At 37.0% G+C, this 13,549-nt stretch overlaps 1 protein-coding gene across 1 annotated transcript; it reads right to left on the bottom strand.

Annotated features, from left to right (window-relative positions):
* Positions 1-482: 482 nt before the first annotated feature.
* LOC146905549 (uncharacterized) lies at positions 483-11,285 on the bottom strand. The gene is made up of 5 exons (XM_085728571.1): positions 11,011-11,285; positions 10,674-10,899; positions 10,101-10,607; positions 1,288-1,632; positions 483-1,211 (listed from the first exon to the last, which is right to left on the bottom strand). The coding sequence occupies exons 1-5, from the start codon at positions 11,283-11,285 to the stop codon at positions 483-485; spliced, it is 2,082 nt and encodes a 693-aa protein (XP_085584697.1).
* Between the last annotated feature and the right edge of the window lie 2,264 nt (positions 11,286-13,549).

Raw genomic sequence — 13,549 nt, 5'->3', positions numbered from 1 at the left:
GTTTGGATTTAAATAAAATTTGAATTCGATATAAGAGAATAAGAAAGGAATTTCGATGATTGAAAAGAAATTGTCGTTCAAAATAGAAAATGGTCCACAGATTGTTATAAAGACATTACAGACCAAGATATTCGATAAGGCTGAAATAAAATAAAAGTCTTAGAGAATAAAATAGAAACAGAACTAAATCTCAAATGATGAGATGAGTTTCTCGATTTGGCTTTTGTATTCAGCCAGTTGAGTATCGAGAGCATGGTTGTCACTTGCAAGTTGAGCAATGGTAGACTCTAGTTCCTTGGAGAGCTTGAATTTGTTAACAGCTTCATTGGCTTCTTGATTTCTGGCTTCATCCTTAGCCAAAATTTCAGCTTTCTGAGCTTCCAACTCTTTAATCTTGGCATCGATGTCAACCACTTGCTGCTTTGCATTGTTTCTCTCTTGCTGAAGAGTTTTAAATTTCTCTTGGAAAGATGACAGTTCGATCACAATTGATCATGATGCGCTTTCTTCTCTTCCATTTGAGCTTGATCAATTTTTCTCTTCTGGAAGTTTTGATTAGCACTCTCCAACATTGGTTCAAGATAATTAAACAGGTTTCGAAATTTCCAACCAGTTGGGAGAGCACCAAGCTTTTCGAATAAACTCCTGATTTCAGCAAGAGCTCCAGCATCCTTTTCAATCAACTCTAGCAAGTCGGCTTCGATGATCCTCTTTTGAAATTCTGCTAGCAGGTTGTTCTTTGAAGTCTCAGAGGGATTTCCCTTGGATGAATCAGAAGTTTGGCCAGTACTAGTTGAGAAAAGAGTATTACTCTTAGCTATCAAAGCAAAAGCATTGAAAGGATCATCTTTGGCCAATCGATCGATTTCTTCCAGATCGATCATAGGAGTATCTTGTTGAGCAATCATCTCTGCATCACCAGGAGCATTTTGTCGAGTAGTTATTTTTGTATCTTCAGTAGCAAAGTTTGATACATTATCTCCAAGGGTGGGTGCAGAATGAGATTGGTCATTGTTGAGTGATTCATCATTTACCAAGTCATCAGTGGGTGTTTCTGTTTGTTGTTGTTGAGGAAGATCCACTTTAAGACCTTCTGGACTGCTAGCATCATCATGCTCATCTTCTTTGTCTTCAGCAATTGGTGAAGTGGTCTTCGAAGAAGGAAGAACTTGCCCATGTTGTGATGGATTAGTTTGTTCTTGTTCGATACCCTAAAAAGAATAAGATAAATGCTTAAAACAAGACATTTAGAAATATTTCGTATAAAATATGGTTTCGATAAAATACCTTCGAACCATTATCACCAACATGTGAATGAGCACTAGAATGAGAAGTCTTTCGAAGACGTTTGAATGGTTTAGATGGTGAGATGGGGGGAGAACCTTCAGAAGCTTCCACTTCGACTTCCTTTTCTTGGACAAGTGATATTTGTTCCTGTTTTCTTTTCCTTCTTCCTTCAGTATTGACTTTGGGAAGTGTTACTTTGGAAGCTTCGATCTGTTCTTTAGTTATCTCCACCTCGCTATCATCATCAGAGAGATCAACAGTTGCTTGTTCTTTCTTGTTCTTCGATCTAGAAGGTCCTTTTGATGAAGTTGTTTTCACTTTGGGTTCCTTTGATTTAGGAGGTTCCTTCGATGCAGCCTCAAATTTCTTCGATTCAACTTCTTTAGTTTGGGAAGCTTTCTTTTTCTTCTTGTCAGACTTGCTTTTCGAAGTGTTCTGGGTGCTGGCATCATCGAGCTTTGCTTCTCCTGGAGTTAAAGGCAAAGCTGAAATATGTGATTATACAGATAAGTACTATTTCTTCTAAAAATAGTATTAATATATTTTAGTAAAAGAAAAAATCATACCCATGATACTGGGAGTTTCGATTCAAACTTGGGATAATTCATAGCCAAGTTCACCATTATATTGGTATAAATTGCATTTAGCATAGGTTACTAAATTATTCTGTGGGAATTTGAAATTATAAAGTAACCATTTTGGGTATGGTGGCCTAAAGGCCAAAGCAAGATTACAAGATGGAAGTCTTGCTAGTCTCATTTTCTTTTCTAAAACATAAAGATATTTATTGGGTGTTCCAGGGGGAAAAATTGTTTCTGGAATTTTTTCTCGAACTTTATCTCTCAAAGTTTGAGCAGCATAATATACTGTCCTCTTTGGATGTAAAGGGTCATATGCTGTTTGATAATATCTTTGAAATTGCTGAATTTCTTTAATGTGCGTACCTCTAGTCTTCTTGTCTTTGTTCTGCAAAGTGTGAAAAGTACTGGTCAGTTGAGGCAGCAATTCATCAGGATTCCCTCGATTGGATTGGCGTGTGTAATAATTTCGCCACCATCGAAAGAATGCTTCAGAGCATGCAAATGATGTTGAGAAATATGTAGGCTCGAACACAGTTGTTCTCCTGGCTTGAATTATGGATTTCCACACAGGTTCTATCAGAGGAATTTTCCATTCACTTATACTTTTGAACAAAGAGCTGGGTTTCGATTGAACCATACCAAACTGTCTAGCTACATGGTTAGGTTGATAACCATATACTCCATAAGGGCTACCAGGTGTAAGTCTGCTAGATAGATAGGAAGGGGTCAAATAAGCTTCCCATATAGCATTGATTTCTGTTTTGTTGGCTGTTTTCGAAGTAGTGGGAAAGTCCTCTTTGAACCAGTTAGGTCCATATTTCCTAGTGGTAAATGGTGCCATCATAGGGGTGAAAATGGGACAATCAAGCAGGGTTTCATAAGCATTCTCAAAAAGTTGTTGTGATGACTTGTTCCCATCGGGGTGAAACATAGCTAAGCCTATACCTTCAGTGGTCTTTTCTGAGTATGCTGATGTGTAAGAGGAAGGTAGGATCGAAGCAAGTTTTGATCCAAAAATGGCTAAAAGCCATAGTTGGAACAACCATATGGGTCCTGATACAACTAAATTCCCACCAGTTTGGGGATAATCTCTAAGATTATTAGTTGTATGGTTAAGGGTTTCATATAAAGAACCTAGAATCAGTTTGCTTAAACAGATATCTGTTCCTTCATATAACTGACTAGCTAGACACATGAATTTCTTAGGGACTTGTACTGACCTTGAGCAAAAAACATGCATAGATAACCAGTAGGTCAAGAAAGCTACATGTTCATCTGCAGATACTTCAGCACATTTGGTATCATGGTTGTTAGCTATAAACAAACCATAGGCAGGGCTATCGAAATTTACTGAGTATTGAGAGGTGGTAACATCTGGATTAAAGGTGTATCCAGTTGGTTTTAAGCTAGTAAGGCCAGCCACATCTAAAAGGGTAGGAGTGAGCATTCCACATTTCAAGTGAAGGCTGTTGTTCGATGGGTTCCAAAAATGTAAAGCAGCAAATATCAATTCATTGTGGTATTTTGGACCATATCGAGATATTTGGATGAGATCAAAAATCCCTTTCTCCTTCCAGAATTGTCCCTTTTGTTTTTGAACTTTGTCTAACCAAGCAATGTATTCTGGATAAGTTTTTGGTTCAGTCCTAATTTTGGATTTTACAAAACTTAGGTCAAAAGGACCTTTTGTGAAAATTAAAGGAGGTTGAGTTTCAATACATGGGAAAAGAGAGTTAATCTCTGGAGTTTCAGGTTCTAGAGAAATGGGGCCTAAGAATGCATGTGGAGTATCAGTACAAGGGATGATTACCTGGGTTTTCCAGATAGCTTTTTCAGCTTCATTGATCTCTGGTTCGTTCATAAAAGCAGGAGCAGCACTGGCGATTTCTTTAGTAAAATCAATGGGTTCTTCGCGATTCACATGAGAAGTTCCTGCTGCGTTCGTCATTGTTTAAGTGTTTTTGTGAGAGGTTGATGAATAGTGAAGATTTCGTGTTTAAAGATAGGAGTTGCAGAAAATTCAAAGTTTTTTCTTCGAGAGAATTTTTGGCGGAGAAGAGGAACAGTGAAAGTGAAAATGAAATGGTGAAAAGTGAGAAGAGTAAAGGTGAGTTTGTTTCTATATAGACCTTTGATCATGACACATGTCAAGATCTTATTTTGACAGTTTTACCATTAAAGTGTTGTCTTTTCCAATGTTAGAGAACGTGGCCCACTAACTAAGATTGTGGGGTCAGTATTTAAAGGAAATTTGAATTAATTTTTGAATTAAATACTGACATCATTCATTTCGATGGAGAATGTTAGTTATTTTTTCAAAAACGTCTTTTTCTTCTTTGGTGAAATCGAAAATGGCGTTTCTGGGGGGCAATTTGTTAGCCAATATATTTTACTAGCTGTAATAAATATGGTCAAAGTATAGTTGACCTAGATTTAAAGAAGATTCGAACAGAGTGTTGTATTGAAAGCAAATATGGGTTCGAAGATGGTAGAAGACTTCGATAGAGCAGTTTTCGAAGGTGGTTATCAACAGTTATTCTTTAAGTCAGTTTGTATTTTAAGTTTGTTTTCAAATAAGTAAAACTGTCGACTTGTGGCAGTTGTAGTTTGAATTTCAAAGAAGTGTAGTTATTTCTAGACTTAGTATAAATAGTAGTTTTTCATAGGAAAAACGGGTCACAATTCCATCATACAAACTTACACTCAAAGTATCCGTATGGAAGCGAGAAACGAGTCACAAGTTGCAATGTATGAATCTGTGTACCAACTTTTATTTCATCAATACAATTTACCCTTTTTTCTTTAAGTGTTCTTGCACTTTACTTTGTTAAGTTCGATTGAGTTCAAGTGGATTGAATTCGATTGTTTTTATTGTATTTCTTACATTTTCGACACCAAAAACACAGAATTTCTAACAACAAGAACAAACACAATATGTCCTAAGATTTACTGGTTGATCTTGCAAGTTACCATTTGTAAACCAGCGGTTGTTTACGAAAATCCAACGTAAACAGGACCCCATATAACATCATCACCGGATGGATTCTTACGATTAACCTTTGCAACAGGAAAAATTTCTTACTTCCGAAGTAATTGACATTGTGATTTACTAATCAATCGGGCTCTGGCTGAACTTTAAGCTCGACTTTGGTCCTGAGGTATTCAAGTTTACTGATTGATAAGGATGCGGTATATACCTACTCAACTGAAACTTGGCCTTCATTGTCTTGGGAAAATCTGGAATGCCAATTTAAGTTTATGCTTTCAATTACCTTAGAGATGGTAAGACCCTGCACGTAAGGATCACCGTGCGACCAGCAGGTGCAACCAGACTTATGAGGGATAAACCTAGTTAACCGAGATTCATAGACCCACACGTAAGGATCACCGTGTGATTAGCAGGTGCAGCTTCCAACCTTCTAGGTTAGTCACATCCCAACGGCCTCGTCACTTGTATAGTCTACTTAAGATAAATAAACGTGATGTTCTGTTATTTAATATCCAACAATATAAATAGGGGGATTCGAAGAATCCTAACCGCTGCCTACTTTTCTGAAACCAAAAAGAGGTAAATTGCTCTGTTGCAAACAAATAAAAATTGCAACCTATCTAACCCTTTATCTTTTATATCGTCAACTTACAAAAATAAGTAACGAGAGCTGTTTGGGCGAAACGACAATCCATGTGGATACAATACTCTACTTATCACTTTATTACTTGGTAAACGATTTGGTACACTTGCCTAATCCGCACATCAAGTTGTTGGCGTTGTTGCCGGGGATTGTTGGTATTTTTTACTAAGCAATTTAAATTACTTATTTTTATCTATCTTTATTTTTTTCAGTCATTTTTTTTCCGCATTTTTTTTTCTGTTTTCAAAAATACCAAAAAAATTCAAAAATTTAAAAATACCAAAAATAATTAGTCCTAGTTGGGTCATTTTATTTTAGAGTCTAGTTTATCATTTAGTTTATTTATTTTAGTCGTTACTAACATAGTTTATTTTTCTGTTTTGCATTTAGTTTATTGTTTCCATTTAGTACTAACCATTTTTCTTTTGTTTTCCCGTTTAGCAACTAACCCCATTCGTTTAATTTTATTTTTTATATTAGAGTCTTAGTTTAGGTTATAATTTTGCCAAGCATTATAGGGAGCTGTACTAAAAATAACAGTTGTTATAATATCTATATTAGATCTAGTCTAGTTTAATTAGGTTAAATAATTTATAGAGTCAGTCATTTAATTTTGCATTTAGAATTATGATTAACATTTAGTAATAGTTATAGAGTCTTAGATTTATTTAGTAGCATTATTAGGTATTAACTATAAAAGTTAATTTAGATCGAGTCTGCATTTAGGAAATAATAGAGTCAAGTAAGCACTTAAGAACTAACCCTAAACCATGCTTAAATTTAAAATCAATCGCAACCTTATTCTTGTTAGGAAATTTTCTCGAACTTGCAATTTTTTTGTGAAATAGGTAACCATCGAATCAACCAAAATCATACATTCAATGGTACCTAAAGAGGAGACGGACGAACATAGTTTTGAGCAATTGATAACATTACTAAAGAATGTTAAGGTAACAAGTTCTTTTGTGGAAAAGTTGAAAAAAGAGCTGGGATACCTTTAACTTTAGAAGGAAGTAGATCTAAAGCAACAAGAGTTGCTGAAGTCAAAACAAGCTGGGAAGGAAGAACAAATACATTCAGTGGAAGTGAAAAGAGAGACACCTCAGAAAGAAGACAAGCAAAGAGGCGAGAACGTGCCGCCGGAGTTCAATGCTTTGCATCAAATTCTCAAGCAGTACAAGGTGATCGTGCCTATTAAGGAAATGGCCGAACAAAGTCCATGTTGCATCAAGTTTCTTTAAGAACTCTTGAAAAAACATGTCGACCTATCTGAGGAAGAAATCATATCACTAACTAGCGAGTGTCATCATACTAACGAGGTACCGGCTGAAGTCAGGTTTGATGGTGAAGGATGTTTTACTCTACCCATCGAAATAAAGGGGGATTATATGGACAAGGATTGTTTGATTCAGGAGCAAATGCCAACATAATGAGCTTGATCAAGGCAAGGGAATTAGGAATTGAAAAGATATCTCCATATCCTTATATGATAGGGGTATGATAATGGCCACGAGGAAGAGGCACTCAGTGTACTAAAAAAAATTCCACTTAACATCGGGGGGCTTTGATTACTGGTTAGACATAGTGATTGAAGACACCAGAGGCATATATGAATTTACACTAATCATCGGCAGGACATTCTTTGATTAAGGAGGTTTGCTACTATATGGCGAACAGGGGGAAACTACCATTAGAACTTCAAAGCTATATGATGTGTTTGCCGTGACTTACTAAGTAAGTCAAACATTCAAATGAAGACTTGTAAAAGGAGTAATGAATATGCCCAAAGAAAAATCGAAGAAGAGGAAGCAAGAGGATACCCATCCGATGAATACTATGACTTCGAGGAGGGGGATGAAATCAAGGAGCCTGAAGGATAGGGGCTCCCAAGCACAAGTCAGACATATTCGTCAGGCTCGGAAAGCTAAAGATGCGTTGCGTAGGAGGCAACCTAGTTTGTCAAACTAGTGACTTAAAAGAAGCGCTGAATAGGAGGCAACCTATTGACCATCAGGACTCAGACGTTAAACAAGCGCTGAATGGGAGGCAACCCATTATTGTTATTTTCCGCATTTTTCTTTTTTGCTAAGCTGAGATGATCTGACTAATCAATTTCTTTTCTTTTTCTTTTGCTTTTCTTTCAAGTATTATCTAATAAAATTTTATTTCTTTTGCGTTACATTTACAACCTTTCCTTTTATGCTGAAAGTTGTTTTAGTATTAGGTATTCATTTCAAAGAATTTAAGGTAGAGGCTAGTTTATTCGTACATTCAAGAGCACGATACTTTCTGGGGCTTGCTAGTGAAGGTACTTATAGGATCGCCATCTCTTTTTCTGAATAGCATAACCGGTGAGATTCAGAGTCAAATATTCCCATATCCATTCTAGGTTGTGAGATACTTAAATATTTCCAATATATATTATGAGTGTTCCATATGAGTGCTATTTTTGCTTGAATTTGCGGTCGTTCTTTACGGACGATCGGTTAAGTTATATACATACGAGGCAAATTTATTTGGTACCTTGAGCCTTTAAAGCCACCCTTTTATATATTCTTTTTATCCTTTTTGAAACCACATTGAGCCTCCAGATGAAATTTTCTTTCTTTATTAGTGACAAATCATGTCACAGTCCTAAACTTTAAATGCACCCTATTTAATTTCACTTGGAGTTAGATAGGTATTATTATGACTGCACATGTTTTGAAACTAAGTTTGGGATTGCTCTTTGGAATTAACAACATTTTAATTTTGGGGTGGGGTAATAGTAGAACACATTTGTCATAAAAAGAAAAAAAATGAAAAAATGGTAGATGACTATAGATCTACACCAAAAAAATATAAAAAAGAAAAAAAAATTGTTATTCTGGCACGTTAGACTTACGATGTTCCAACACAGGACACAGTAAACAGATGTTGTATATGATGTTTAGAACATTAAGCTAACAGACATAAATATAATAAAGCAAATAATAGACAGGAAAGAAAAGAGGCACAGAGAATTGTTAACCCAGTTCGGTGCAACATCACCTACATCTGGGGGCTACCAAGCCAGGAAGGAAATCCACTAGTGCAGTCCGTATTCAAAAGCTCTCAGCAAACCACGTTTGCACTTATGACCTAGGACCTACCCCAACTAGACTTCAACCTAGGAACTCCTAGATTTGAGATCCCACCTCACTCCCTTACAACAGATCACAATCCCCTGTGATTCCCAAATTACAGACTCAATTCAAATGAGGTTACCCTCGAAAAAACAACAACCTGCAACCTTGCTTAAAAGCTTAGATGCAGTGCATAATCTACCTAGCTCCTTGCTTAAAAGCTTCGGAGTAGTGTACAGTATTACAACTCAAAGCACAGTCCTAAACATGTATCAAGATGATACACGAAAGGCTCACAATATGTATGACTCAAAACCTAAACAAAACTCTATTTGTAAACCAATGTCTTGAGTGAATATCTTCAGGTCTTGCAGCCTTTTATATACTGAAGCAAGGCGTGTCATTCCTTCAATCATGCTTCAGATCGGATCAGTGACTTCTTCATTAAGCAATGGACGGATATAGAAACTCCTATAAAATAGGCTTATTAAAAGTCACATAAAAATACTTTCCTAAGTCATTTCATCAATTCCTTAAGAAATCACATATGTTCTGATCTCTTCATAATTGCACACGGTTCATACCAACACATGCTGGTGTGGATTCCTTCAATCAAGCATGCGCGTGTGTAAACATAGGTCAGGCCCAGAACGTACAGAACAACTCTTGATGTTGGAACATTGTGTTCCACATCTGAAGTGAATATTTGTTTTAGGCAAAAGTGAAGCCAACATACAAATATCCAACAATCTCCCCCTTTGGTAAATTTTTGGCTAAAACAAATTCAGCCCACACCTGTTAAAAACAGAGAGATAGCACACGCAACGTTTCCTTCAATCTTCACAAATAAAATCTTCCTTGAAGTAAGGTTCACATTCTCATACTTCCAAAGGATACCAAAAATATAGTTCTTCAGTCATCACACATAATCTTCAGGACTAAAGAAGTATATTATAAGTCTCAGATTCTGCTTCCAATATTTTCACACAACAATTAACCCATGGAAATAAGCAGACAAGAGAACTATAAGGTATCAGAGAGAAAATCAGAGTCTTGCAGCAGAGGACGTATAAGGAAAAATAAATTCCTGTACATCCTGAACAGACAGTCAACTGTCACAACACGCTACTTAGAGAAATAGGAGTATAGTACTCAATAGCTCAAACCATCAGGATGTTCCAACATCCACAGGAACATTCAGGGACACAGAAGCTTACTCCCCCTCAAGGAGTATAAACAGATATTCTTTACTCCCCCTGAATATATGCATAATTTTTTTTTTAAACCAACACGAATACAAGAAAAATAAAAAAACCAGAAGGCCAGAATTCGGATGTCTCAACATCCTCAAGCACATAGTCAGGTAACATACAGCAAGGATATACCTACTCCCCCTTTTTAGCCATAAAATATGCCAAGATGTGATAAAAGCATAAATTACAGCTAAAAGTACCTGACATTTTGAACAGTGGTTGCTATTCCTCATGGATGCAAACACCCAGCTTGCTTCGTAGTTTCTCAAATTGCTTGATATCTAAGGCTTTTGTGAAGATGTCAGCCAGTTGTTCTTCAGTTGTTACATGCTCCAGAGTTACAATTTTGTCTTCAACAAGATCCCTAATGAAGTGATGCCGGATGTCAATGTGCTTTGTTCTGCCATGTTGTATAGGATTTTTGGAAATGATGATAGCACTTAGATTGTCACAGTACAATGTTAGAACATTTTGTTGAACATCATACTCTTCCAGCATTTGCTTCATCCAGACTAACTGAGAGCAACTACTACCTGCAACAATATATTCTGCCTCTGTGGTTGATAGAGACACTGAATTTTGTTTCTTGCTGAACCAAGACACCAAATTTTTTCCAAGAAAGAAACAGCCTCCTGAAGTACTTTTTCTGTCATCTGCACTACCTGCCCAATCTGCATCACAATAGCCAATCAACCTGCAACTTCCACCGTGAGAATAGAGAATCCCATAGTCTGTGGTGCCATTTATGTACTTCAGAATCCCTTTAACTTAAACAAGATGACTCATTTTAGGATCTGCTTGATATCTAGCACAAACCCCTACAGCAAAAGTTATGTCAGATCTGCTCGCTGTAAGATATAGGAGACTTCCAATCATGCTTCTGTACAGGCTTTGATCAACAGCTACACCATTTTCATCTTTGGATAGCTTTACATGAGTGGCTGCTGGTGTTCTTTTATGACTGGAATTATCTAGCCCGAACTTCTTCACAATATTCTTGGCATACTTGCTTTGAGAGATGAAGGTTGTGTCTTCCATCTGTCTGACTTGCAAACCAAGAAAATAAGTCAATTCTCCCACAAGACTCATTTTAAATTCAGACTGCATCTAATGAACGAAATGTTGAACCATTTGATTCGACATTCCTCCAAACACAATGTCATCAACATAGATCTGTGCAATCATGAGTCGCCCTTTGTCTTTCTTAACAAACAAGGTCTTGTCTGTTCCTCCCTTCTTGTATCCTTGATGTATCAGAAATTCTGTGAGTCTTTCATACCAAGCCCTAGGTGCTTGTTTTAGTCCATACAGTGCCTTCTTCAACTTGTACACATGATCAGGAAAACTTGGATCAACAAATCCTTTTGGCTGTTCAACATAGACTTCTTCATGGAGATATCCATTTAAAAATGCACTCTTCACATCCATCTGAAACAATTTGAACTTCAAGATACAAGCCACTCCCAAAAGTAGTCTAATAGATTACAATCTGGCCGCAGGTGCAAACGTTTCATCAAAGTCTAACCCTTCTACTTGTGTGTAACCTTGTGCTACCAGTCTTGCCTTGTTTCTGGTAACAGTCCCATTTTCATCTGACTTGTTTTTGTAGATCCATTTTGTCCCAATGACATTTATGTCATTTGGTCTAGGCACCAGATCCCATACTTCACTTCTTTTGAATTGGTTGAGTTCCTCTTGCATGGCTTCAATCCAGCAGTCATCAGTGAGAGCTTCCTTAACATTTTTCGGTTCAAATTTTGACACAAAACAAGAATTGGAGACAACCTCATTAGATCTCCTGGTTCTGATTCCCTGATCTGGATCTCCAATAATGAGCTCTTGAGGATGATTCCTCTGAACTCTGATTGAAGGTCCTTTACTTGATTCTGCATTCTCTAGATCTATATCTTCAGAGTTAGTCTGAGGTTCTTCATCAGCTTCAGGCCTTACTTTCTCTTGAACAGATGTTTCAGGATATGCTTCAACACTAGGTACAACTTCAAGCATTGGTTCTTTAACCACATCATCTACCACTACATTGATGGATTTCATAACAATTTGAGTTCTGTTATTAAACACTCTATAGGCTCTGCTGTTAGTAGAGTAACCAAGAAAAACTCCTACATCACTCTTTGGATCCATTTTCCTTCTGTAGTCTCTGTCTGCTAGAATGTAACATTTGCTACCAAAGACATGAAAGTAATTTACAGTAGGCTTTCTCTCCTTCCATAACTCATACAAGGTAGTTGTAGTACCTGTTATTAGTGTGACTCTGTTATGAACATGACAAGCTGTATTCATAGCTTCAGCCCAGAAATAAAGAGGTAGGTGTTTAGCATGTAACATGACTCTGGCTGATTCTTGTAGAGTCCTATTCTTCCTTTCCACCACTCCATTCTGTTGAGGTGTTATGGGAGATGAGAATTCATGTCTGATTCCTTCTTCTGCACAAAATTCATGAAACCTGGAGTTTTCCAATTCTGTTCCATGATCACTTTTTATCCTGACAATACCTCTATTTTTCTCTCTTTGTAGTTGGATACAGAGTTCCTTGAGTGAGTCAAAGGTATCAGATTTTTCTCTGATGAAGTTCACCCAGGTAAATCTTGAAAAGTCATCAACAACCACCAGAACATACTTTTTTCCACCAATGCTAGCTACTTGCATGGGTCCCACTAAATCAATATGAAGAAGCTCAAGCGTTTTTGTGGTTCCATGATGTTCCAACCTAGGATGGGACATTCGAGTCTGTTTACCAACTTGACATTCACCACAAATATTTCCATCAGTGATTTCCAGTTTGGGTATACCTCTGATTGCTTCTAGAGAGATAGCTTTCTTTATTCCTTGCATATTCAAGTGACCTTGTTTCTGATGCCACAGTGTTACCTCTTCAGCTTTGCTCAGCATGCATGAAGATATGAGAGCATGTTCTTGAGAAGTCCATAAATAGCAGTTGTCCTTAGACATAGTACCCTTCATACTCACCTTACCTTTTTCATCTATGATCTGACACTCAATTTTACTAAAATTTACACTTAGCCCCTGATCACATAGTTGACTAATACTAATCAGATTTGCAGCCAGCCCTTTGACCAACAAGACATTATTCAGTCTTGTTGATCCTTCACTAACTAAATCTTCAATCCCCACAATTTTTCCTTTAGCACCATCTCCAAATGTGACATAACTTTTGGAATAAGGTCTGACATTTCCTAGAAAATTGTCCATTCCTATCATATGACGAGAACACCCACTATCAAAGTACCAATCTTCACTGGAGGATGCTCTCAAGGAGGTATGGGCTATTAGACCTAAGCATTTAGGTTTCCACTCCTTCTTGACCCCTTTCCAGGTTGAACTAGGTTGAAAGTGTCTAGGTACACCATACAGATCAAAACAAACAGATGTTTTATGGCCCTGTCTATGACAAAAATGACACTTCCAAGGGAGATTCTCTTTTACTGAGTCAGTTTTAGGATGTTGTACCACATGTTCAAACATTGGACCTCTATCAGTGATGGTATCTACTTTAACTGAGGCTACAAACTTAATTTTCTTAACAGGCTTTCCCTTCTTGGCCTTATGATAGTGTTCTAAGGCCTGAATATAGCTACTATTTTGTTGTTCCTGTTTCAGGTGTTCATGTGTAAAGCCTATGCCATTTGGTTTACCTATCACTTGACCTTCTA

This window comes from Medicago sativa, chromosome 7 (assembly GCF_051527215.1).
Source record: "Medicago sativa cultivar Bolivia chromosome 7, Bolivia_mono, whole genome shotgun sequence".
Classification (NCBI taxonomy): domain Eukaryota; kingdom Viridiplantae; phylum Streptophyta; class Magnoliopsida; order Fabales; family Fabaceae; genus Medicago; species Medicago sativa.
The sequence above is the reverse complement of the archived record's forward strand: the minus strand, read 5'-3'. Positions and strand labels throughout refer to the sequence as shown.